Raw genomic sequence first — 27,090 nt, 5'->3', positions numbered from 1 at the left:
CACATGACATTACGCAACATAGCATGGCTGGAGAAAAAGGCCATGTCGTAGCCAGTCTGTCGCCGGTCTTGCTTAAGTGAATTGATCAGTGATGGTTTCACTCAATCAGCTGAAGGCTCGCCACAGCTTGTTTTAAGCATTAGAGTATGTTTAAGTACATGATGGTTCCACAGGCATCCACCTAAAGAGCCTAGTTAAAAATGGGGCCGGTTTAGTCAGATGCAGTCAAAACTAGGGCTATGGAGGACTGGTCAACTTGCTGGTCAGTATGCTCACATCTTACCAAATTCTCACAATCACCAGTGTTATTTTCTTAAGAAGAAGAGTGTTGCATCAATAGCCGTCCAGGAATTATCCATTATTTTCAGTTGCAGGAGGAACAGACTATCTGTGAACACCTTGTTTTCACAATTTTGTACTGGTCCAACCTAATGGAGACTGCAGGGTCTAGCTTATTTAATGAATGAACGTTTACTCAGAGTCAGCTTCAAACTAATCGACACCATTAAAAACAAGACGTCAGTGTGGCTGCCACTGGTTAAAGCAGATGGCCAAAAAGTCAAGTGAAGACTTTGCAAACATGAGTTTGCATCTAACAGCTCAACAATCAATGTGGTGGATCATCTAGAAACAGCAGGCTTACTGGTCTGCTGATGTATTCCTTAATAGCTATTGTGCTGGCATCACCAACTGTAATAGTTTCATTTTCAGAAATCACATGAGTATGCGCTGTTGCACGCTGGTCTGCTCCAAGACACTTGTTATCATTTCAGTATAAATTAACCAGGCTAAAATGATTTATTAAGCTGCAAATTCTAGCTTTTTAAATTTATTTTCAATACATTTAGACTAAAAAGACTAGCAGGTAGACTCAGATCTTCATCTACAGATGACCTGCAGATTTTTTTCCTCCCACAACCAATAAATTGATTTAAGAGCAGGTACGATTTTAGCTGACAAAAATATTCTGTAGCAGCCCTATAGCCCTAGAAGCTCTGTGAAACTATATGTAGGCACAGTGCTGCTTGAAGCTACCGCCTACCGCTCTCACATGACAACATGCCAATGTTAGCATGTAATGTTACCATATTCTCTCTCTTAGTTCCATGTTTTAGCATGTTCAAGAGCAGAAACTACAGTAATTGGTACAAAACATAAATGTCATTAATTTTGCAGGTATTTAGTCAAAAGGCTTCACGAGTTGTGTCAGAAAAGTTTCAGGACTGGTGTCACAGAAGATATATTTCAAATCCAAACTACAAACTACAGGTTTTATCCTTCAAAGTAATCCTCCTGGAGTCTAACCACTTTCCCAGCCTTCTCTGCCACGCTGCCATGCACTCCTGGACGGATTCTTCCAGGATTCTCCGCAGCTCCATCGTCCCAGCCGTCTTGATGTCATCCACGACTTTAAAACAGGTCCCCTTGATGACCCCCTTGAGCTTGGGGAAGAGGAAACAATCCCATGGAGCCAGGTGGGGTGAGTAGGGAGGTTGCTCCAGCACGGCGATGTTCTTCTCAGCCAGGAACTGTTGGATGCTCAGGGCATTGTGAGCAGGAACGTTGTCATGGTGAAGCAGCCATGACTTGTCCTGCCACAATTCTCGCCTCTTCTCACGCACTGAATGAAGCAAACGCTGCAGGATCTCTTTGTAGAGGTGCTGGTTGATCGTCTGAAGGGGACAACTTTGAAATATATCTTTTGTGACACCAGCCCTGGAACTTTTCTGACACACCTCGTATGTATTCAAGTATTCACAGCATTCATGGCAGTCCACTTAAACGGTGGTGGTGGTGGTGAGGTGTTAAGAAGAACCTTACAGGTACAGCAAAAGTCAATAAAACACATTGTTATTGGAACCATGACTGTCTGTGCAAACTTGCATCCCTGGAATCATGCGAATGCAGTTGCTACACACAGCATTTTAAGCATTCATGCGTCATTGCCACAGAAATTAATCAATGTTAACTATGATTACGGTGGAGACGTGTCCTTGCATGGCATATTTTCATTTCCTTTGATCACATCACCTCCAGTGACACATTTATCTGTCTCACAGCTCTGTTTCTTCTGCCAACATGTTTTTCTCTTTTGCTGACAATGAGGAACACAATGGAATGTTTGAGGTGATTTTTCCACATGCCTTCTTCTTCCAAGACAAGTTTTATCACTGTTCACCTTAGAAAAATCCTACCATCTTCCTGTTTTGTTTATTTTTTTTTGCCTTTAAACAGTCTTTAAGAATGTCCTACCTGCTCCAACGTGGTTACATGCCATAAAAATAGAGTAAAGAAGGAGGAAGATGCAGCCAGGCCTCTAAATATAATACCAAAACTGAAGTTACAACTGTCTAATTACAACAAAATGAAAATGCAACAGGTATTGACTCATTATTGGTCTTTTTAGATACACATGACAATGTTTAAATGAACAAAACGGAGGACAAAATGAAGACGATCTGGGAAAGAGACATGAGGCAGCATTTAGTCAGCTCTCACAAACACACACAAAAGATCCTTTGTCCAAACTGCAAACTTGCTCTCTGACTCCAGACCTTGTGAGATGATGTCAGTGAAATGCAAAAATACTGCTTTGCCTTGTCCCATGCTTTTGCGTGCGTGTGAACTGAATAATGCCACCTGTGTGTGTTTCTGTGTGTGTGTGTAATAATGTGTGTGTGTGTTGATGTGGAGGGAGTGAGTGAGCAAGCATCAAAAATAACTTTTATTGTTCAGGGTGGGCATCCTGAAAACATCTTTGAGAAGGATGGAACATTCCTGGGACAGGAGGCTCTACAGAGGGAAGGAAGGGCAAGGCTGTGACACACACACACACACACACACACACACACACACACACACAGAGTGACGCTAAGAGCCAGGGTTGAAGCGTGTGAACCGGAAATGGGCGCCTGTCTTGCCGGAGCCAGCAGACGGATTCAGAAGGTTCAGAGAGATCCGACCTGTAGACGTTCCCAGCCGTATTCCCAGCTCTGCCACGGAAGTCTGCACTCTGTCTGCAGCATCCTGGAGACACTGCTCAACTCCTTCCACAGCAAAACACGGCTGTCACATGTCTGCATGTGCGTGTAATTGTGATTGATAATGACGATTCTCCGACAACACGCACACGGCCAGATAACCCGGGGTGAGCTGTTGTGTAATGGAAGGAAAAGCCGTACGCAGCCAAAGTCAACACATGCTGCTCTGACCTGAACACAACAGACGAGTCAGCTGGTTTCAAAACAAATGCACATATGAAGTATGCACACATAACCCCCTCTCTCACGATTGAGGTCAATGGAAGCACCGCAAAAGTACACCAAGGAGTTTAACATTTATCTCAGTCACAGTTAACGACAACTAAATTATTTAACTTAAAATGTGCAAGGAAGTCAGTGACGTTGTGTTAGGCCTATAACAGAACTGAAAGGTGGTCACTCAGCCACGGCCCTTCCGATACTTGAACAGCAGACCTGCCTCTTCTAGTCAGCTGTACAGATTCAGCGAGTGTGTGTTAGTGCAGGTGTGCTTACGTGGTTGTCGGAGGTCTGTATGGGGCTGAGAATGGGGGATCCCGCTGGGCTGCAGAGCTCAGGGAAAGGGTTGGGGATGGCTGGCAGGGAGGCTGGACGCAAGTGCTGCTCTTCCCTCAGGCACCTGCAGAGGGAGACACACACATTCATGTCACCACCTCAGCTCAACAGCAAAAGGCAACATGTGTATATATATATGAACATGGGCATCATTTGGGTATGGAAAGGTTTAGGTCAATTTTAACTCTGACCTTTGTTAAAGAAAACATTACTGGCGTGTTGGCTAAGAAAGAGAGCTACTCATCGATAAAACTATGATTTAAACTTACTTTACTGGATGATTATTTAAATTCCAAGTAATGTAATGTATAGATGCAGATTAGCAGAAGAAGAAGAGGCTCAAACCTTCAGGTGAATCCTGTGAGTTTAGATAGTGGCACTTCATAATAGCGTCCCATTAGTAGTCTGGACATTCTGTTAAAGTAAGACCTGCTGAAGACTGCTGGCCTAAGTATCATTCAGTAACAGCAAGGATGTGTGGTGTCATGATTACCTTACTAACTTTTTCCAGTTGCTTTGTTATGCTTATATGCTCAGACCTTACACCTTTTGAGATATTCTCCATTCTCCAACACAACAGGAAAGAGGTGAATTGCATCCTGGAATATACAATTAGGTCCATAGGTTTTTTTGTATAGTGACACATTTTTTTTCCACAATGGATGTGAAATGAGGTAATCAATGTGTTCATCAAGGGGTTTAACAAAAATATTACATTACAAGTTTCAAAATACAGCTTTTTGGTTTAGTCTCTCCATTTTCACAGGCTCAAAAGAAGCTAACTGATAAGCAGTTTCATGACCAGGTGTGGCCAGTTTTCTATTTATATCACAATGAATTAAAGAGATCAAAGGTCTGGAGTTGATCCCAAGTGATACATTTGCATTTGTTAGCTGTTCGTGTTCTCAATAGCAGTCCAATAAGGTGTCAGTGCAAGTGAAGGAGGCCATCATTAGGCTGAAAACACAAAACAGACTTCTCAGACAGACAGCAGACACTTTAGGAGTGGCCAGATAAACAACTTGGTTCATTCTTAAAAAGAAAGAATGCACTGGCGCGTTCAGCAACACCCAAAGGCCTGGAAGACCGGCAAAGACAACTGAAGTAGATGACTGCAGAATTCTTTCCTTGGTGAAGAAAAACCCCTTCACAAAATCTAGCCAAGTCAAGAACACTCTCGAGGAGGAAGTCTACAATCAAGAGACGCCTTCATGTATGTAAATACAGAGTGTTTACCTCAAGTTGCAAACCACTGGTAACACTCAAGAACAGAGAGGCCAGATGAGACTTTACTAGGAAACATTTAAAACAGCCTGGAACAGTTCTGGAACAAGATTCGTTGGAAAGATGAAACCAGATGAACTCAGAATGATGGGAAGTGAAGAGTTTGGAGCAGGAAAGGAAGGGTTCATAATCCAAAGCAAACCACATCATCTGTCAAACATGGAGGCAATGTTATGTCATGGGCATGTATGGCTGCCAATACAACTGGGTCACTGGTGTTTATTGATGATGTGACTGCTGATAGAAGTAGCAGGATGGTTTCTGAAGTGTATAGAGCTGTACTTTCTGCTCAGATTCAGCCAAATGCGCTTCACAGTGCAGCTGGATAATGACCCCAAACGCACCGCAAAAGCAATCCAAGAGCTTCTTATGGCAAAGAAATAGAATGTCCTTAAATGGCCGAGTCAGACACGTGAACTTTACCCAGCTGAGCTGCTTTTCACGTATCGAAGACAAAACTGAAGAAAGATCCACAAACAAGCCGTAACTGAAGGTGACTGCAGTAAAGGCCTGGCAAAGGGAGTAAACAGAGACATGTGGTGATGTCTATGGGTTCAAGACTTCAGGAAGTCATTGTTTGCAAAGGCTTCATAATCCTTACATTCATAATTACATTAGTTTATCCAATTACTTTGTGAAAACGGTTAGAATATGAAAAAAAAAAGTTGCTAAACCTGCTGAATTAGGGTTGCAGATCTCCACATCTTGATTGGTTTGTTTGAAATCCTTTGGGGTTACAGAGGAAGACTGTAAGCACTGTGCAAAAATTTACATACTTGACAGTATTCAAATAAAGTAAGGATGGGGATCAGAAACATGTTACAGTTGACAACATCTGAGGGGAAGGTGGCAAATAGGGATTCACTACCTTTGGCTGTGTGTTAATGTTGGTCAATTTATCCCTCACAGTAGCTACCAAATGCTAAACTAATAAACAAAAACTGTCAGAATTCATTATATGAAGGAAAGTAAGATATTGCATTCGTTGTTATGAAGGGAGAGAGGTCTGCGTGGCTAGATGGAAGTTAATTACTGTCTAAAGACTCCATTCAAATATGTTGATGTCTGCATGAGTCTTATAGCGTAATTAGAAAGAAACAGTACACACCAAAGGAAACAGAGCTTTTACTGCTATTCGCGGCATTACTGCACTGGAGACATTACTCCACGGATGTATTAGCTCGTAGAATACTGGAAGGTAAAATCAGGGTATTAAGACAACCCTGCCAGGGATGGTTTTAGTGTTCATGCGGCAAATGTGTTGGTCAGCAAGTGTGGGCCAAACTCCAGGGCTGATTTGATGTTTCAGCCTGTCCTTGCTTGACAATTTAGGAAACTGGTGACCATCTTAAAACGTTAACTGCTGTAGACGATAACATTAAAAACCTTTATAATGTAATTAATCACTCACCTCTGATCAATCCAATTTTCTTCATCTACACTGTTAAGATGTGTAGATTCATGAATCTGCGTAATAGTTAATTATTCTCCTGTCTGATATATATGTGCGTATAACCTCAAATGCAGTAGGGAAAATGGGGGTAGAGCCAACTGGAAGCAGACTGCTTGCCCGATCCACATAAAAACACAGCCGAAAAAAAAAGAGGAGAGCAAAAACAGAGTGTTCTTTCTTGGGCTATACGCGCTTATCTTTATACATATTTTCATTTCTGCAAGCACAGTACTTCCAGCTGTCTTTATCTTGAACATAAGCCAGCAAGATCAACATCGAGGGCCAGGTTGTGTGTGTTTACCTGACAGCCTGGATGTGCATGGGCTGAGAGTGTCTCAGCCTTTCCCTGGAGGGGGAAGAAGGATGCAGGGGCGGGGTGTGACGACGGTGAGCCTGGTTTTGTCCCAGGTAGGCAGCCTGTACGTGGTGATGGTGGTGGGGAGGAGCGTGGCCATTGTTGAGGAGGAGGGCCGTGTCTGCCTGTGTGGAGTACACACTCTCCATGGAGGAGTTCATGTCGTTCACCAGCTGCTCCAGGTCCACATCGTCGTCTGTTGGAGCAGGCGGGTGGTGGGATGGGACGGAGGGAGGGAGGGGGAGAAAGGCGGGAGAAGGAAATGAGTGGCAGTGAAAGTTGCAGGGCAGCAAACGTCCACAAGGGGACCCCTAGTGGATGTTTGCTGCCATATACAACCAGCTGATAGTCATTAAAAATCATCTGTCATAGACCCCCGTAACGCTGCAAATGAGATTAAACTTAAGTGAATCAGTGCAGTTTAACTGTAGCAGCCAAGTTTAGTGATGAATAAAACAAAGCTGCAGAAGAACCAGACTGATGGCACAGTTAGTCATGTTTGCTCTGAGAAGTCTTTGCAGTTGATATGAAAGATTTAATAAGACGTCTGGTTCTGGAGATTTCTACAATCATACAAATAGATCTTTTGCTGTATTTCTGCAGTTAAACACAGACTGAGGAAACACTGTTGAAGATAATTTGTCAGAAAGTATCGCTGAAGGAATCCTGTGTGAAAGCCTCGCTTCACGGCCCATAAAGGTTGACCAAACTTCAATCTGTTCTTTGCTTTACTGATCACCAGCTCAGCAGCTTTTGTAGGACTCCTACTGTCCACACAGAGACAATGTCGCATTGTTCTCACCAGCAACTTTACTAGTTGTAATTGAACATTGTCACCAGTAAAAGTTTTTTTTAAGCCTGAGAGCTGCTTCCTGCTGTTGGGGTTGTCTTTGGCTTGGATTTCATCCAGTGCCTATGTAGTACATCAACTTACTGGCTTGCCTTTGGTCAGACTATGTGAAACCTGCTAACTAAACACAACCAGTGTAAAGGAGTCTCTCGAGATGCTTTTGCAGGTCAGTTGTTAATGCTTATCTTTTTAACTCGAGCTGCTACTAATTAACTGAAGTAGGTCCTGTACATGACAGGCCTACTGTGAGCGACCCTCAGAGCTTTGAGGACCTGCTGTTCATTTTTTTCCCTTCAGTGTTGAATCTGTAGACTTCTCCAAGCACTTCATATTGCAAAACTGCCTTCCAGTCCTTCAGGGACAAACAGAGATGAACTTGCAGACACTACTCACAACTTACCATTTTCCGTACTTACAGCTAAATATTTTCCAAGTCTAAAGTCAGTGCTAATCTGCACTGTAGGCTTGAGAAGAAGAGTGAAATAGTGGGAAAGAAATCTCTCTGATTAGGCTAGGTCCTCACAAGTGCAGTCTCAATGTGTGTGTGTATGTGTGTGTCCAAAGGCCTTTGGTCCTGTGTAAGTCCCACCCCAACACCACACACAGAATTCCTGACATTCCTGTAGGAAGAAATTACAGCACTCGGGGAACGTTAACCAGCCTGTTCATGGCACATGGTGGCCAAATGATCAAGACAAAGTAGGACACCAAAACACACACAAACACACCTACACACACGCACACAAACACACCTACACACAAACACACACACATACACAGATACACACAGACACACACGTGCATGTACACGCAGTCGAGGATAGGACAGCATGTTCTCTATGCAGGGCTGATGAGCATGTGCTTGTAATTATACAAGCGAATTAAAAGAAAAAGCATTGCATTGAACTGCATGTACACAAACATGCGCGCGCACACACACAGTGAACGTACACGCTGAGAGTGGAAAAGAAGCAGCTGCACCAAAAACAGCAGGAGTCGCTCATGTCAGATCACAAAGAGGTATGCGTGACACTCGTGTACACACATATGCACACAAACAGAAAGGACAGTCTGGGACACAGGGTCATGTGATGCTGGGGTTCATGAGTGGGACATGGGTGAGGCGGGTGGGTGGCGGGAGGCACAAAGAAGGGACACACACACACACACACACTCAGAAAAGAACAAGAACACATAAGGACGGTAGTTATTATGTAAAGCTGCAATACACTGGAGGCCTGCTACATCACAGTGCAAACATTTGACGTGTAGTCTGTTTTATTATTCGCACCTTTGTTTTCCTACCATGACCTGTTAAAACGTCCTGTCTAAAATCGGCCTATTACACACGGATGGAAATATCTAGAAATCCTGTAATGTGAGATTCAGGAAAAGTACCAATACTTTTCACACAGACTTAACATTTGTGCTTGTCTGGAGAGAGCAACACGAGTCTGTTGGTTGTTCCATTACTTTGGTCCAGACTGAAGCATCTCAATGTCTTTAAGATGGATTACCATGAAATGTTGTAGCAGGGATCATGTCTTATTTCATGTAATGGCTACGCTGCCCTCTTAGATTTTACTGCAGTAGCACCATCATTGGGTTTAAGTCTGTCCAACACTTCCTGACTAAATATCTGCAGATATAATGATCCTCCCATCAGCATCTCTGTGCCTTCTTTGTGCTAGTTTGAAAACATTTACACGCTAAAACAGTAAAACTATGTTGGCGAAGAAGGTAAAGATTAAACCTGGTAATAATTCTGGTGGCTTCAGGGTCACCATGGGGGCAGCAGCCACAGTGATAGGCAAAATATTTCTACATACAAAGACCAACATTTGAATTTAATACTCTCTATAGACGTGAGAGAGTTGGTCTGTGACCGATATAATTTGATACACCGTACACAAACTATAACAAGGTCTGATGGGTGGTGACAACACTCTGCCCTGAATGTGGCAGCTGATGACAATAAATCTTTCTGTAAGTACACTCTTCTGTGTATCAAATACAGGAATGGTGGTGTCAGGCTGCCATGAAAGGAGGAGATAATGTTATTATGAATGAATCATTATGCACGGACTACTCTCTTTAGTGGCTCAGGTGGTAGAGCAGGTTGTCTTCAAATCACAAGATTGGCAGTTCGATCCCCCTCCCCAGTCGAAGTGTCCTCGGGCAAGACACTAAACCCAAAGTTGCTCCCAGTGGCTGACAGGCACCTTGCATGGCAGCTCTATCGCCATTGGTGTATGAACGTGTATCAACTCTCATATCTTCCTCTGATATTCTGCCAGCTAGCTCAACAGTTCAACTAAAACTTGCCAGTTATTTTAAACAACACTTAGCCATCTACACAATGGCGCCTGTTCAAACGTAATGACAGCACAAATGGAAACCACATCCATTAAATTGCTACAGTTTATAAACCGTACATCTGTAATTAGTCCAGAGTTATTAGATCTAATAGTAAAAGTGAAAATGTATTTTACTCATTGTTTGAGTTGCACCTAAGTGCCCCATTTAGGGGGATTTCTCTCCTTAAAATACTTCAAGATCTTTGATGATTGTGAGTGCTGGTGAGGATGGTACTAGCTCCGGCTCAAGATGGCTCTGTGGGAGTTACTTGAATAATGAACTCATCTCATTTGTGACCAGTCGCAAATCTATATTTCTCTGAACAGAGCAGAAATATGAAATATGTCTCTCTCAAGGCAAAGAAAAGTAGCAGCACAATATTTAGTGTGTGCTTATGAGAAGATCCTCTAGCTTAATTCAATTCGATTTTATTTGTATAGCGCATATATATATATTTACAACAACAAGTCATCTCATAGCGCTTCACAAAGGCAGAGACAGAAACACCCAACAATCCAAAACATTTGGATTCCCTATAAGCTTCAGCAGTCCGCAACAGTGTGAAGGAACCGAAAACCCCCACAGGGGGAAAAAACCTCCGACAGAACCAGGCTCAGGGAGGGACGGCCATCTGCCTCGATCGGTTGGGTGGATGTAGGATGAATTATAAAATTTAGTTTACAGTTAAACAAGTTAATAGAATTTATTGTCCTTTTGTAACAGGAGGCATCATGGTGGGAGCAGCAGGATGCAGAAGGTGAGGCCAGCGGCTGTAATTCAGGCGCTTACTTATTGTAAGTTTGAAGATTTTTAATCTTGCTGCTCCTCATTTAGAAGTTTTACATAAAAACAGTCAGATTTAAGGTGGTAATAATATAAACTAAACAAAAATATAAATGCAGCATGCAAATGGTTTTCTTTTCTGACTAAATGAAAAAGTTAAAAATGTATTTCCATTGTTCCCTTTAAAAAAGACTTGCTATAAAAGACAATCAAGACAGTGTAACCACAGACTCCTCGGGACCATAAAAGGCCACCTTAAAATGCAGCTTTCTTCAAATGGCATTATGCCACAGATGACAAGAGAAAGATTAGAAAGAACTGGTGGCTTGCTGGGTGCTGAGCTATTAGAAGGGTTGAATGTCCACAACTCCACCATTTGTTGTCTAAGAAATTGATTCAGACCCGATGGTACAACAGACCATCTGCCACACACTCTGGATAGTGCTCCGACAACTTGTTCCCCTGAAATGTCAGAATCGACAACCCTTTTAACTCCACTCTTGATCTGCCTATTATCATATCCAATGTAGTGCTTGGTTATTTAATGACATCCAGTCTGTTAATGTGCTTGAGCACCTTGGTTAAAAAGGAATGGTTAGAATGAAAAAAAAACTATTTCCAAGCTGCCTTTATGTTGTTTTGTTCAGCATTGCCATCCCTCTCTGTCCTCATTTGACCGGCTTGGCCCGAACTGCACTGCTGGCTTTAGCCGAGAAACCAGAGGACATATAGAATGAAAATCTCTTTTCCCTCTCCAGTTCTAAGTTCGATTTGGAATGTAGATGAATTTGCTGCAGCAGTTTGGCTCGCAACTGACAACAAAACCTACCATACAAACCTGGCCAGTTCATTCCTGTAAGATCCCAGAATACCCTGAATGAATGCTCTCTGTCCCTGGCCACGACAACCTGCAATCATCGATCTTTGACGGCAGTCTGGAGGTCAGTGAGGACAGTTGGATGTTGAGGTTTTTCAAGGGCAAAGTGCAATTGAGTTCTTTTACATGCTGTAAAAACAGAGTGGGGTAATTTTGTATTTAAAAAAATGCCCTTTTGCATAAATATTCTATTTGTTTTAAGCAAATAGAGTACAGTTTGGTTGTCGTTGTTTTGTGTATGGACTGTATTTGTGTTATCAGTGCATTCACATTATGGGAGGTACGTGTCATCCTTGAGGCTGATAAAGTCAAAGTGAAACTAATGAGTGTGATGCATAAAAGCGGGTGTGCAAAGTGAATTAGTGATGCTTTTCTCTCTTAACAGTCGCTCTGAGATAAAAGTCACTGAACTTTAAGCCTCCAGCTATCACGAGTAACCACCAGAAGCCTCTGCTTATCGAAAGCTAATGAGGTGAAGCAGGGTAACTCTGCAAAACAGCACACAAACTAAATGAGAGAATGTTATGAAGAAAACATTACATCTAGTGCAGTGTGTTGGCTCACTTGCATGCAGACAACAAAAAGGTACATATCAAGAAATGCCACCAGATTATCAGAAAGACTGGCCCAGCATAAATGAAGGGCACGTAACCTGAGCCCACCGTGATCTAAATATACAACACATCCATCAGTGAGGCTGATGTAGGGTTTCTCTGTCTTGCAACGCCAGAATGAAACAGTGGCTCAGTGACTTTGACTCTTTTCACTGGAGTCATCTTTTTTTCCTACCAAACATAATATCAGGGAAACTTCAGCTGGTTGTAGCAATTGATGGTTTTGGATCAAAACCAAATAAGTCACCTTGAAAACAGAGAAGCAATTTCACAGACTGCTTTGTCTATGAGACATTTGGTCAAGTCAAAGCACAACATTCCTCTATGGATGTAACCTGCATCTTATTTTCTACAACTCATCCGCTTTTTAAATCTAACTATTCACTAAAATGACTCTTCTCTCATTCCCATGTGAACTTGACATTACATTGCATGATCTGAGAACTGACGAGTAGCTCACAGCGTGACATGTTATCAGTGTAGCTCAATATTTGGACGACTGCACACAAAGCTTAAGCACACTGACAACGAAGAACTCTTTAAACTCTGTGGTAATGTTGATAGGATCATCAATTTGTGGTTTAATGCAGTGCAGTCTATGAGTTATTTATGAATTATGATTATAATTTACTTTTCCATTTCCAACCACCCTGACTCATCAGCTTGCGCTTCAGTTAGTGCTTTTCCATTTCTCACAATTACATTTATAACGACCGCAAAGTGGATATGAAATTGCTGCAATCAGTTTATTTTTATGTGTAGGCGAAGAAGGCAATATCAGCGCAAGGGGTTTTCCGCTTGAGGGAAAAAAAAAAAAAAAACTAAGGCAAGCATTGCATCCTGGTACCCTGAGGCTAGTGTTAGTGGACAAACTGTTGTCTCTGCCACTTCAGTACACTCTGGGAAATTTTTCCATTTTGTTGGCATCTTTTTCGTACAACTGTAAGCTCTGTAAAGAGGTTTGTCCCCTTTGATTCAGATGGACTGACCAACCAAACCTTAACAGCAGTACTTAGGTTTTGCCTCACCTGAGCAACCTGGGCTCGATTGTAGCAGCTGAAATACCACAACTTTCCAATTACCAATACATCACCAAACAAACTCAGCCCAGAAATACGAACAACGCCTATTTACATGTGCTGTTTATTTGTAGAAAACCTCTAATCACTCTAGTGGTGTGTTAGAATATGAACTTCTTGTTTTTGCGTACCCCCTACAGTGTCCACCCATAGACTGTATAAAAGATGGATGTAGCTTCCGTGACGTCACCCGTTGGTTTCTGCACTGAGAAAATGAAGCCAGGGTTTTGCTACTTCCTGGTTGACATCTTGGATTTTTGGAGACAGTGACGCAAAAATCGTGGGAGGGGGGCGGAGCCATAGGAGCAGCGATTGGTCAGACGGATTGAGAGGCGGGCCCTCTCTGCCCGCCCACATTTACCGCCTTCTGCTCGCTTCATCTGCATCGTCGCTGCCGACTGTCAATCAAACCAGCCACGCCCCTTGCCCCGCAAAATTTTGATGATTTTTTAAAAATTCAGTGTTGATTTATTTTCAGATTGGCCACCTGATCTCTGAATTTAACTCTGAAAACTAATAAGAAAGAAATCCTGAGCTGTAGGAATGCAGTATTTCGTGATCTGTGATCACTTCTTTTCCAATTCAAGTCTATGGGAGCCAGGGCTTTTTGGAGCCAGCAGCTAGCGGACGTAGGTTTTTGACACTTATGGTTTGGCTTCATTTTTCAGGGCCGGTTGCTACATCCATCTTTTATACACTCTATATGTCCACCCTGCCTCACAGGTCCACGGCCCACGTTCAGTTTCATCAACAAAGACTAAATTTAAACTATGATGAAATGATTTACATTTTTTCATCAGTGATGTGAAATGAAAAGCAGGAAAGTTAAAGACAGAAGAATGAGCTAATTGCTGCCTTAAAGTCGTATTCAGTGATCTGCAGCATCTGTAGATTCAAACACTGCAGCTCCTGATCAGTGGAAGTTTCCTTGTTTAGAAGTAGATTTTATTTGTTTGATGAGAAGCGCCTTACATTTAGTAACGTGATCTGATGTGAGCAGTTCTTGGAAGAAATAGATTTTTGAATTAAAGTCATATAAAACGTTGGACTAACATTAATCTGACAATGTAACAGAAGGTGATGTGGATGCAACGTTGCTTTCAGTCAGACATCGTTCAGATTGCTAGAAGAATGAATGAATCAGTTCCAATATCAATGATGGCGATCTATTTAAAACTTCTACTAGATGTTCACTAGAGAAACAGGGCTGAATAACTGCATTAATGTGTTCCAGCCAGTTAGTGCCTTACCTCAAGATAAATCCAGACAGTAAACTGGATTTTAATGAACAAGTAAAGTTAAGGGAATCATTCTCTGAAAGCTGCAGAACAGGTAGCTGTGGTGATGCTAAATGCAGCAGAGCAGTTCTGTTCAAACAGCCAGGACATGATAATGTTAACTGGACTTCCTGAGGAGAGTCTGCTGCATCACTGAAGAGCAGAGGGACCCTGAGCCTTTTCCATTAGCCTCGCAATAGACAAGAATAGCATCTGTAACTCTAGTAACTGTACACAAAGATGGCCTTAAAGTGCTTAGAGGATATAAAAATAAAAACACAAACATGGGGCTAAATGTCACTGATGAAAGCTGGACGTAACTGTTTGCAGTGTTTGTTGACTAAAATCAATAGAAATTAAATTACTAAAACTAAATCAAGTGCCAAAATTAAATCTTCATTTGCCCCGCTCTGCTTGACCTACAAGCCAATATAAACACCCCATCCACTGACCCCATTCATGTGAAGTTATATTTACAACGCTCTCACAGGAGCATAACCACCACACATCAGCAGAGCAGACAATCTGACCAAACGCCAACCCGATGGGAAGAAGAAAGGGGCTCTCCTCAGGTTGGCTACTCGCAAAAGGATTCCCAAGACTTTCCATGACGACTGAAGGGATTTCTGGGAATATATTGGGGGCAGGCTGAGACTGGGGCACGGTGTGGGACGGAGGTGGGGTTAAGAAAAGTGCTGAGCAGTGCAAGAGGGGAAGAACAGTTTAACACTTGTCATTAACCTCCCCATCTGGAGAGCAGAGCGTGCAGTGACAGAGGGAGGCAGTGACTTGGTGGAGATGAAGACAGTTAAGGAGAGGAGGGGTTTCTAAGAAGGCAGAAGGAGTGTTAAGTGGGCGAGCAAATAGGCTGTGTCAGGGATGCTCTCATACCGAAATGTATGAACAAGACATTATGAGTGAAATATGGATGGAACCATTTCCTTAATCGTTCATAACATGAAGGCTAGAGGTTAAAAACCATATTTCACTGGTTAAATTCCTGAATAACTCTAGCATAGGTTAGATAAGGAGAAGAGAGGAGAGTACCGTGGTGATGTGGCAAACTTTGATTAGCTGAGCGCTGAAAGCCTGGAACAATCAGTTCTTCAGGCCTGCGAGAGGAAGAGCGGTCCATCCTTTCCTGTCAAAAAAAAACGACAGAAAAAAGAAAGTTCTTCTTTTAAACGGCAAAAATAATGTGGTAAAAAAAAAAAGCTATGCAGTGCAAAGAAGATGTCAGATATTTTAGTGAAGGCTAAGACAACATGTTATTTTCAGAGTTCAGATGGTCAGGCAAAGGGTGGGTTCATGCCTCTGCTCTCGAGTAACATCAAGTCTTATGTTCAGAGACCTGTGACACTCTGGCCTTCAGGCACTGTGACTTTATGAACCCCCCGACCTTTCCCTTTCACCCTCTTTAGTTGTCTCTCTGTCTGTCTCAGACACACACACTTTTTGTTTTCAACTCTCATGTGTGAAACTCACACATAGCAATTTGTGGATCTCTAAAAGAAAAAAAAGAGCATATCAATCATTTTTAGAACAAAAACACATCCCCAGCACACGTATACAATCTCACACATCTCACACACATGCACATGTGCGCATGTGTCTGTGTGTGTGCACACACATACACACACTGCCAAGTTCTTCACACATTGTCTAATTTGAAGCAGCCGAGAGGCAAGAAAGCAGCAGAGGAGAAAGAGAGGGGAAAAAAAGTCAAACAAATTTTCAATCTTCCCTTTTCCAGGAAAAAGAGGAACGCGGAAGCGTTGCTTCCAGGAACTGCTCGTGGCCAGAGGTCCTGTTGTGCATGCATGCACATACACACAGACACTCACAGCTCCCCTCGGTGCTTCGAAAACATCCATAAATGCCCAGAGTAAGATTTATAGCTCTGAGAAGCAGCAGCCAAAAGCTTTCCAAGGAAGGCAACTTGGCTGCAGGGCCTATGGGCTGACAGAGAAAGTCTGCAGACTTCAGCTCAGGCTGAGGTACAACAACTTAGCGACGAAACTCTCTCTGATGTACACCGTCCTCAGCACATCATGGGAGAAACATGGAAGTCAGCATGCAAACAACAGTCAGGATCACTGCAAATCCACAGAAAAGTAGATTTATGCACAGCCAGCTGAGACAACCTTGCATTTGCATATTAAAATTCTGCCAGATCTTTCAGCCAGTTAGCTTAGCATAGCACAAAGACAGTTACAGCTCGTCTGCATCTGTCATTTTTACACATAATTTTTTGCAGATCAAACAAACAAGAACTAAAGTGTTCATTTTGCATGATACAAGTGGCTGGAAGTTGAATTTGGGTTATTTTTCTTTGGACAGAGTCAGGCTAGTTTCCAGTCTTTGTGCTAAGCAAAGCTAGCTGCTTGCTGTAGCCTAATTAAACAAGCGTGATGGTGGTATCAATCTCCTCCCCTCACTCTCAGCAAGACAGTGAATTAGAGTTTTTTACCAAAATGTCAAATTGTTTCTTGAAGACACTTGGTTGTGTTGTGGAAATGTGAATGAAATGATGCGAAGCACATTAAACGAAATACTGCAGCCATCTTTATAACGAACAATAATGAAAGAATCAGCTGAGATGAAGAGTTGGGATGAGGACAGCTTGCAGAGAATATTATGTAGTTACTTTTCAAATTTTGAAACTTGAGAGGAAGATCGAGAGTTTAGTGGTTTACTTATCACAAGCATGAGTCCTATGCTGATATTGATCATTACGGTTTCAGCACCTATCACTGCTGCTCTGTTATTGCTTTGTCCTCAGCACAGGAGTGTAGCTGTGTACAGTGTGAGGAGTTGAAGGCAGGACAGTGTCCTCGTTCTAGAAACAGTTATCAGTAGCAGCAGTGTTAATATATAGCTACAAGTAAACGCAGGAAAATTACCCTCCCCTCCGCAGCACTCTTGCAGTAAAAGAGTCAGCTTTAACGGCTACACTCCCCATAAAAACCTCACAGTGAAATCTAATGCACTTTGTCTGACTGTAGTTTGAAGAGATATTGTACTGATGTTACCTCAGTGATCGGCTAGGGGGTGAGGTAATAAAAAAAAAAAAAACCCACTGTGACAAACATTGCTCTGGTTTCTCAGTGAAAGATGTGATCCTTTTGCACAACAGTTAAATCAAATAGTTCCAAACAGCACTCTTGATATGACCAGTCTTTAGCGTACAAGTGGTCTAGTGCATGAAAGGAGGCTTTCTTCTTCTAGTTTGATTGCTTGTGACTCAGTCCTCCAGTCTTGAGTTTCCAGTTTCACAACAGCATCATTCAACAAATCCTCTTCATACTTAATTTTTGTTTTGACATCTTCAACTTGTTTTCATCAAAGTTTAATACAGTCACTGAGCATTTTCAGTTTTGGTAAATCCATTGCTTTTTGCAGGGGTGGGATGTGTTTAGTGGACAGAAAGGTCCCTAATATATTAACCACTGGTCAATACATACAATACGATTGATGTGCGAGACAACTTAAAAAAAGCATATTGTCCTGGAGCCGCAGCACGTTAGCTAGAAGCTTTCCTCTACCTTTTTCTTTGTTTGCCTCAAACATTTGAGTTTTTAAACAGTGACATATGGCTTTAGAGTATACACAATCTGAGTAACTTGTTTCTGGGTGAGGCCAAGAATTTTTTTGAAGTACTCATGTAAATTTAAAAATTAAGCACAAAAAAAAAAAAAAAAACGTTCTTATCAAAAATAAACAGTTTTTAAACATAAATATCTATTTTACTATCAAGCTTGTTTAGCTGATCTAATATGGTCAAGAGGGTTCATGTGGTACGTCTGTATAAAGATTTGATATTGCGCACAATAAAGTACCTGTTAAGGGTTAGGGTTAGGGTTAGGGTGAGAGCCTACAGTTGAACATATTGGGTAAAGAGATGCATGGAGTTCTGTGCATAGACTGTATAAAAGATGGACGTAGCAACCAGCCCTGAAAAATGAAGCCAACTTTGAAGTGTCAAAAACCTGCAATATCACTACGTCCACTAGTCCTGGCTCCAAAAAGCCCTGGCTCCCATAGACTTGAATTGGAAAAGAAGTGATCCCAGATCATGAAATACTGCATTCCTACAGCTCAGGATTTTTTAAAATTAGTTTTCATGGTCAAATCCAGAGATCAGGTGGCCAATCTGAAAATAAATCAATACTGAATTTTTTAAAAATCGTCAACATTTTGCGGGGCAAGGGGCGTGGCTGGCTTGATTGACAGTCGGCAGCGACCATACAGACGAAGCGGGCAGAGAGGGCCCGCCTCTCAATCCGTCTGACCAATCGCTGCTCCTATGGCTCCGCCCCCCTCCGACCATTTTTGCATCACTGGCTCTAAAAATCCAAGATGTCAACCAGGAAGTAGCAAAACCCTGGCTTCATTTTCTCAGTGCAGAAACCAACGGGTGACGTCACGGTAGCTACGTCCATCTTTTATACAGTCTATGGTTCTGTGCCAATATCACGAGGACAACAGCAAAAAGTGGATGTTAAGCAGCTAAGAGATGGTCCCCATCTTGCTGAGTGTCCACCAGTGCACTACTAACCTGACAATCAGTTAGGCCTAAGTTGACCCCCCGCTGGCAGTAAGTAGCACAGAAAATGCTTTTTAAACTACAGCTACAGAAACAGATATGGTGCGAATAAAAAGTATTCACCTCCCTCAAAGTATAAACACATTTTCACAAAGTAATGTAATTTACCAAAAAACACAACATGTAAAATAAATGATTGCATAAGTATCTGCCCCCTTTAAAGTATCTTAGCTAATTCAACACATAAGAGTTTTGTTTTGTTTTTTTTTTCAAATTCTTGACAGAAAAAAAGCTAAATTAAACAAAATGATTAAACTCACCATGATTCAATGTTGAAAAGCAACAAAAAAAGAGAAAACTTCCTCTTTATAGACGCTGTATGGTGGTTAAAAAGCTCAGTAAGAACATTAAATATTCACAGCTTCACCGTTTAAACGGCGATTGCCTATTCTCAGGTCGATGAATCGCAGCCTCTGGAACTCTACCTAAATGCTGCCATGAGTCTGAGTCCCTGTAAAAAAAAGACACTTGCCTGCGGTGGTGAAACTAAAAATCGCTAAAGGTTCTCTTTTTAAGAGTATGTTTGGCCATTTGCCTTTATTTAGGCTTAGTTGTATTCAGTAGATTGGAGAGACACAAGTGACGAGAGAGAGAACAGAAAAATGAAATACAGCGAGACCAGGTCCAGCCAGGAATCCAACCAGGGTCTCACTGCTTGAAGGCTTTTGTTCCTATGAGATGTGCGCCCTTCTTCACTCTGCTATCAGGTTGTTCTATCCAAATGTTCTGGGATTGGGACAGAGAGCCCCCCAGCTCTAAACATAACTGACAACATAGCTGAGCTTTTAATTATTTAGCTATGAAGACAGTACTTCAAAAATTGATGACAGTTGTTAAGACATTTCACTGAAAGTAAAAAAAAAAAAGACAACTTGGGGTTGACAGTAAAAGTGAAAGGATCACAACATCCTCTAGGGGAAGGCGGACGTCCTTTGAAAACGTTACTGGAACCCATCTAGTTGTTGTCGAGATATTTTAGTGTGGGACAAAGCGGTGGAGCAGCTGACCAATATTGCCATCTACTGAGCCAAAACATTAGCAAAACTAAAAGCACTAGATGCCGAGTTTTGCTCCTAACATAGAATTATAGGTGCTTTATATGATGGTTAACAAAACCTTTGTTTCTGTGTGAGACCACATAGAAACCGAGGTGGAATACTCGAATATTTTGGTAGATTAAGAGTAGTAAATCCATCTTTGAACACTTCCTTCCAAATGTTGTCTCTTGTACACCTCAACAGGGCAATGAAAAAGAACTGTCGGGGGGCAGTGCAAAAAGATTTTGTTGGTGTTGGCTTTGAACAATGTTGTCTTTGACGGTTTGTTCTTTTCTTCCAGAGGACTTCATGCTTTGACTCTGTAGTGTCGAGGTGATTTCCAGAAAGAATTCGCTCCAAAAACAAGTGTCAAAAAAGTACGTCTCTTGTAGCTTTCTTGGACGTGTCTTACGCCTCGTCTTGCATTTTCGGAGTCTTACAGTTACATGTGATTGGACCAGTGTCACGGTTCTTGGAGTCAGCAGCGGTTGCAGAGGAAATCTTAGGCCTGGAGTTTCAATCAGCTTGACATATTGGGGTTGCTCTTGGATAGACATGCTGTAACTACTCTTGACATCTCTTTCATTATTAGCAAACTTCTCTTCTTTCACTCTATAGCCCACAGCATTAACAGCTAGGCATTTCAACATACTTTCTCCCGGCGCATCAAAGGACACACTTCCTCGAAAGCACAAACACGACCGAGCACGCCTATCGCCACCCCTGTGTAAATCCACTAAACTCTGACCTGTAAGAACATAAAGTCAGAAGGAAGCGTAGTCCGCGTTCTTGGACAGAACAGATACGCTGCACGAATGGAACAAATACTGACGTTGGTTGGAGAGGAGCCATTAGACGCTTTGTTTTTATGACCAGTTAAAGTCATAAGTCAGGTGAGCTTCCAGTCTGTTGACGTTGGTTTGTTGGTGCTCTGCAGTGTGTGTGTGTGTGTGTGTGTGCACATTTATAAATGCATACATAAGGCGAACAGAGAAGGAAAGCGAGAGTTGCTGGCTGTTTCATCTGAGACATCTCTGGCAGAGGTCCAAAGTTCTCACTAAGATAGACAGACGCGCAACACACACACACACACATGCACACACACACACTCTGGAGACGGGTCTGGACCGCTGCCCAGATTCCCAAACATGCCCAGCGTTATGTATAGCGTTATGTAAGTACCCAGAAAAAAAGGGCTCATTTGCTCCTTATCTATGCACACTAAACCTGCAGTCACTGCCTACAGAGAGACTCCATGGGGTGTGTGTGTGTGTGTGTGTGTGTGTGTGTGTGTGTGTGTGTGCCATGCTGTGTCATGTCAACTGGCAAGCTTTACATAAGAAGCACACACACACAGCAATGTTGTAACCCGCTTCTCTCGGTCTGACTATCAAACCCTGTTTTTTCTCTGCTCGATGCAGGGTGGAGGAATGTTGTTTTCTATGGGGATTCAATTCACTATTCACTGCAGTCTTACTGGTGCAAAACCCTTTCCTGGAAGCTAACGTGAACCAATCCAACTTAATGTCAGCTCAGCAGGGGCTCAGCGGTCCCACGGTTTGGGTTAGCAGGGAGCTGCATTTTTGTACCTCTGCTAAGAGGAATAAGGCAGCTGAGGCTACGTCACCTCCATCGTCCCATCGGTTCCAGTAAGACGTCATACCGTCAATCCCATGCTTTCAGGCCTTTCACACAACAAAGTCCACAGCTTGTTATTGTTGTTTGTTTAGGGCTCTATTTATAGACCTCCACGATGCTCTTTAGCCAAATTCTTTAGGTTACTGGAGAGTTGGAGAGGAGAAAATCGATGCTGAGAAACAAAAGGCTCATTCTGCAGGAGTTGGACAGTGGAAGTGGGTCTGTTGTGTTGCAGGGACGCCATATTTCACCGAACTAGGCCGAGAGTCATTCACTGAAAAGCAAGTGGACTCACAAAGCCACTGTACACATGTTGATACACAGAGAAGTGTAGGATTGTCTTCTAACTACAGTCATTTTCTAGCCAATAAACCAAACTAAAACCCCTTTTTGGTCTAAAGATACTTCAACCTTAACGCTGTACTAATTTCTACATTTTATGTAACTACTGGGTCGAAAAGTGCAATCAAAACGAAGTCGCTCAGAGTTTTTCTTTTTTCTAAAGCCAAAACTAAACTATTAAAACGACTATCACTGTTATGCCAACACAATCACAAATGCTAATTCAGCTTTAGGTCGGCTGAATATGAATGGACCACTGTTCACCAGAACAACTTTATGTACACTATTTATGATAGTATTTTAATCACCAACTTCACGGCTCAGGTGAAATGTTAGCATCACTTATACAGCAGTTAAAAAAGTATCCAGCAGTTAGCTATCAGCTAGCTGCAAACTTAGCTTCCTAATGCCGACAGAAATCTCCTAATTTCAGTGATTTCACTTGTATCAATTTGACATTTGTGGTGCCCAATAGTTTATTTGTGGCCAATAAAATGCAGTAGAATAAAAAAATGTTACCATTCGATAACCGATGGTGTCACTTTTAAGAACAACAATCATCGCTAATTGCTAAGCTAATGCAGGGTACACTTCAGCATAAACACAGGATAACAGCTAAAGTATAAAGGGTAAAACTTTAGAGGCAGATGTGTTTGTCATTACAGCAAAATGTGAAGTAGATAAACTCCTAAAAGTTAGGATTTTCTCTACACCCTAAACCAGGGGTGTCGAACTCTGGTCCTCGAGGGCCACAATCCTGCAAGTTTTAGATGTTTCTCTCTTCCAACACACCTGATTCAAATGATCAGCTCATCATCAAGCTCTGCAGAAGCCTGATAACGATCCTGATCATTTGAATCAGGTGTGTTGGAAACATCTAAAACATGCAGGATTGCGGCCCTCGAGGACCGGAGTTCGACACCCCTGCCCTAAACAAATATTGGCCAAAAATGAAGTTTTAGATGTCATTTAGAATGAGACATTCCTTTAATTACAGCAGTTAAGAAAGTTTGTGTGACTTTCTGTCATCATTATTTGGTTTCAGTCTATCCCATTGTTGTTGATCATCCATCTTGAACAATGAGACCCACGGGTGCACCTTAGTATATCAATCGCTGACTCATAACTGGCAAAGCTAAAAGTAACGGAGCCAATGTTAAAGTTATGTGTGACACCTATACTTTTCCTGCAAGTCAAAATATCAAAGCTAGAAAAATGTCAACCCCTACACAAGCTTTTCTATTCATGAAAACTTACCTCTAGTGTAACTTTACTATAGCACAGACTTGATGATTGTGCTACAATCACCAACAAGCTCACAGACATACAACACACATAATATTCACCTGGTAGTTTGAGTGACGTAGGAAGTAGTCAGGGCATCCCGCTAAGGCCATGATGTTTCCTCAGTGTTGCCTCTGCAGGGGTTGACCCCTCGGTCTCACCAGCACCCTGCACATCAAGCAGACAAAACACGGATATCGAACAGAGTTTTAAAAAACAGCACCTAAAACTTGAATCTGAAATAATGCAATTAGTAAATCGGCCACGAAAAAAATAAAACTAATGCTGTAATTCAGTTTCATTTCTTCCGAGCAGACTGAAACTTCCAGTGGTTGTTCGTGCTTCCCATTGATGAATGCATAATACGACTGACATCATTATTTAATAGCCACACTTCATGCATTTTGCAGCCCAGGGTTTTAACTTTTGTGTAAATATTTCTTTTAAATCAAGTCAAGCTTTTCATGGTGACTCGTGGTAATCATGTTTTAAATCTGTTGCACAGTGAACATTGAACTGAAGCTTGAAAATTGGATCGCTGTAACTGCAAAAAAAATGGTTACAAAACCGCAATGAGATGTTTGCCACAAAGCCACATTAAAATAACATTCAAAATGAACAGAAAACCTGAGGAAAAAAGAAAATAGAGTTTGAATTTATAAAACTCACAAACCATCCCAGGTAAGTCATGTGGTTTGTGCTAAATATGATGCGACAACTTTGCAAAACCCTAATCTTTCCTCTTAGAAGACTAAAGGCCTACACCCCTGCTCTCACCTAAAGAGAAAACAAAGCCTGCATGTGCAAATGAATGTGCATGCATGGATGAACATGTGCACACTGAATCCAGTGTAAACACAGCCATTGTGTACGACACACACACACACACACACACACACACAAGTCAGTTCCCAAACAAAGCCGGGGGCTTAAGACTAAATAAGAAACCCTCTCCAAGCTAGCAACACATGACCACTCACCACCTGCAGACTGATGAGGAAGAAAAAGCAGGAGGAGGGGGGGCCTTTCTGAAGCAACTTGAAATAGGAGTCGGCTATTTCCACTGCATTATCTGCTGTGAGTGAGCAGCGGGAAGTTGTGCGTATGTGTGTGTGTGTGTTTGGAAAGAGGACTGTAATAAATATCAATCTCAAGCTGTCCAGCATTAAGTCTTGTGTTTGTTTTTCTGCATTTAAGAGTGTTAAAAAAAAAAAAAAAAAAGATTCTCCTACTTGCTTGATCCGCCTCAAACCTCATTCCAATCATATAAATATGATGATAAATGAGCTCCTTGGTTTCCGCGTAATGTCATTTTGGAATCAGATTTCTATCTCCGCTTGTTTCATTGTTTTGGCTCCAAAGTCTTCACTTCGCCTGTCGGTGGAAATCCCGGATCACCGTGAAAATCTAATCGGCGGCTGCTTTAAGATCTCCTATCTGCCCGTGCAATTTCATGGAAGGCTGCAATAACATTTTAAGAGATCTCCAGCTCATAAGCGGGATGCTTGTCTAAGTTCAAGAAAAACAACATCACCTCCTTACAAGAAGGAGCGACTCTCTGCAGCCCACATGCACATTTCAGGGAAGCGCTGCATACGATACTGCTTCCAACAAAGGTTCAGCAAATGGAATCTCAGCGCTGAATCTACCTCTCACTAAATAGCTCCTCTTACTCTTTGACTCTGATTCCTCTACACTTTCTCTCCCAGCGTGTCTCCATTGTACAGGTCATTATATAACAGATATCAGATGGTTCGAACAATATCTCTTCGTCCTCCTCCTCCTCCTCCTCCTCCTCCTCTCCCTCTCCTTCTCTTTTCACCCCACTAATTACTGTTTCCACTGGGGCTCTGCTATCTTTAGGCCGCTCTGCTGACAGTGAATGCGTGTCTAAATGTGTGTGCACAGTTGGACACACATTGAAAAGGCACCCCTCTCCACTGCTGATAATCGCATGCTTTTTTTTTTCTCTCTCTCTCTCTTTTTTTGTGTGTCTCACATGTTCTTGCATATAGGCTGTTCACACACCAATCAAAGTGCTGGCCAAAAGGGCAAACGCTGCTGATTGTACGTGCAGCTAATAAGCATGAAAGCAAAGCCAAAGCTCCAAGTGCTTGACATTTGCTGACATTTGTGGTTCCTCCTGCAGAGAAAGGGAATAAATTCAGCTTTACTGGTCATAAGGGGGGGAGGGTGGTGGTGGTGGTGGTGGGGGATCTGGAGAATTAAATGGGGCAGGGAGCAACTTAATAATGCCACACGTGTGAGTGTGTGTTTGCTGATACAACACGCCCACCCGTGCACCTTAAATGGACTCTGCATTTTAGTTACAGGTTTGGTTTTTGGGCAATTATGAATCTATGCTGATCTAAGAAGATCACACAGCAGTAAAAGCCAAGCAATTCAGAGCCTCCTTAATGCTGCCTGATCCTGCACGAACCTGAAGTCTTCCCTTGTGCACCAGGAGGGAAGGAGGAAGTTCAGCAACAAGCACAGATTTGCCTACATGAAATCACAGCAAATGGAGCTTTAGGACAGATCATCAACACTCGGTTAGCTTGATGGGTTCAGATAACTTCCCCCTTTTTTTGATTCAAAGTTAGTGAGGAGATGAACCAGCAGCTTCTGGACACTGATGGAGCATCTAGACTGGCTGGTGTGTCCAGGGGGTTATGTCAACTTTTGGCTTCAAAGCCTGAAACAACTCCCCCCTCTTGCCTCTATCAGCAATACAGTCCAAGTGTGACTGTCATTTAGGAGAATAACTTTATGCTCCAGCTGGTGATTAACACTATTTGTGCAGAGATGCCTTAGTTTGGCACTTTTAAAGATGCAAACAGCGACGTAAAAAAAAAAAATCTCATGTCACAGCTTAAAAAAAAAAAAAAAAAACGCCAGTAAAGTCCTGCTTCTGCTGGATCAAGCGAGCACAAGCAGAAACGGTTCGGTCCCACTGACAAATATTAGTTCCCAGACAAACAAAGTGCTTACGGTAATGAAAGGGCAGGACGCAGCTCCGGATCGTGTCCAGGACGCGCGGTGGAGCAGCAACCCGGCGCTGCCTGCTTCGACTATCCTCGTCTGGATCTCCACACAAACTGCTTCTCCTCCACCACACAAAAAAACAACAACCAAAAAAAACAACAACAACAACAACAAAAAAAACAAAACACCCAAAACCTCTGTCCGCTGCTCTGTTGTCTTCACCTTGTTCCCCCCCGAACTGCTTTCCTTGCACACGAGACAAACACACACACACACACACACTCATCCAAACGCACACTCACGCATCCAAACACACACACGCATCCAGCGCTCTCTGCACTTTTCCACCAGCTGACTTCTCGCGCTCGCTCCGCACACGCACGCACGCACACACACATACGTACGTGCGCGCCCCCCTCCTTCTCTCTCTCTCTCTCTCTGAAGGAAACCTCCCCTCTCTCTCCCCGCCCTGTTCACAACAGCACACTGCAAAAAAAAATACACCATATTTTACAAGCTGCTGCACATCTGACACAGCCAGAAGAAAAACCTGTGAAAGATCTTTGAGTAAGAGTGTTCCACTAAGTCCCGGAAGTTGTGATTGTCACTGTGTTTTATGAGACTTTTACAGTTTAGGGCTCAAACCAACAGTGGAAGTGGGACAGTTTTTGC

General features: G+C 42.4%; 1 protein-coding gene across 1 annotated transcript in view; it reads right to left on the bottom strand.

Annotated features, from left to right (window-relative positions):
* Window positions 1–26,704, bottom strand: part of LOC103367412 (growth factor receptor-bound protein 10-like) — a 51,697-nt gene extending 24,993 nt beyond the window's left edge. Inside the window, exons 1-5 of the mRNA XM_008295431.1 lie at window positions 26,425–26,704; window positions 23,496–23,601; window positions 15,574–15,667; window positions 6,635–6,884; window positions 3,537–3,660 (exon numbers count right to left, since the gene is read on the bottom strand). Coding sequence (XP_008293653.1) covers window positions 3,537–3,660; window positions 6,635–6,884; window positions 15,574–15,667; window positions 23,496–23,546 — 519 coding nt within the window. The 5' untranslated portion in view covers window positions 23,547–23,601; window positions 26,425–26,704. The remainder of the gene's footprint in view (window positions 1–3,536; window positions 3,661–6,634; window positions 6,885–15,573; window positions 15,668–23,495; window positions 23,602–26,424) is intronic.
* Between the last annotated feature and the right edge of the window lie 386 nt (window positions 26,705–27,090).

This window comes from Stegastes partitus, unplaced genomic scaffold, assembly GCF_000690725.1.
Source record: "Stegastes partitus isolate 25-593 unplaced genomic scaffold, Stegastes_partitus-1.0.2 Scaffold1046, whole genome shotgun sequence".
NCBI classification, from domain to species: Eukaryota; Metazoa; Chordata; class Actinopteri; family Pomacentridae; genus Stegastes; species Stegastes partitus.
Note: the sequence above shows the minus strand (reverse complement) of the source record. Positions and strands in the feature narration are given on the sequence as shown.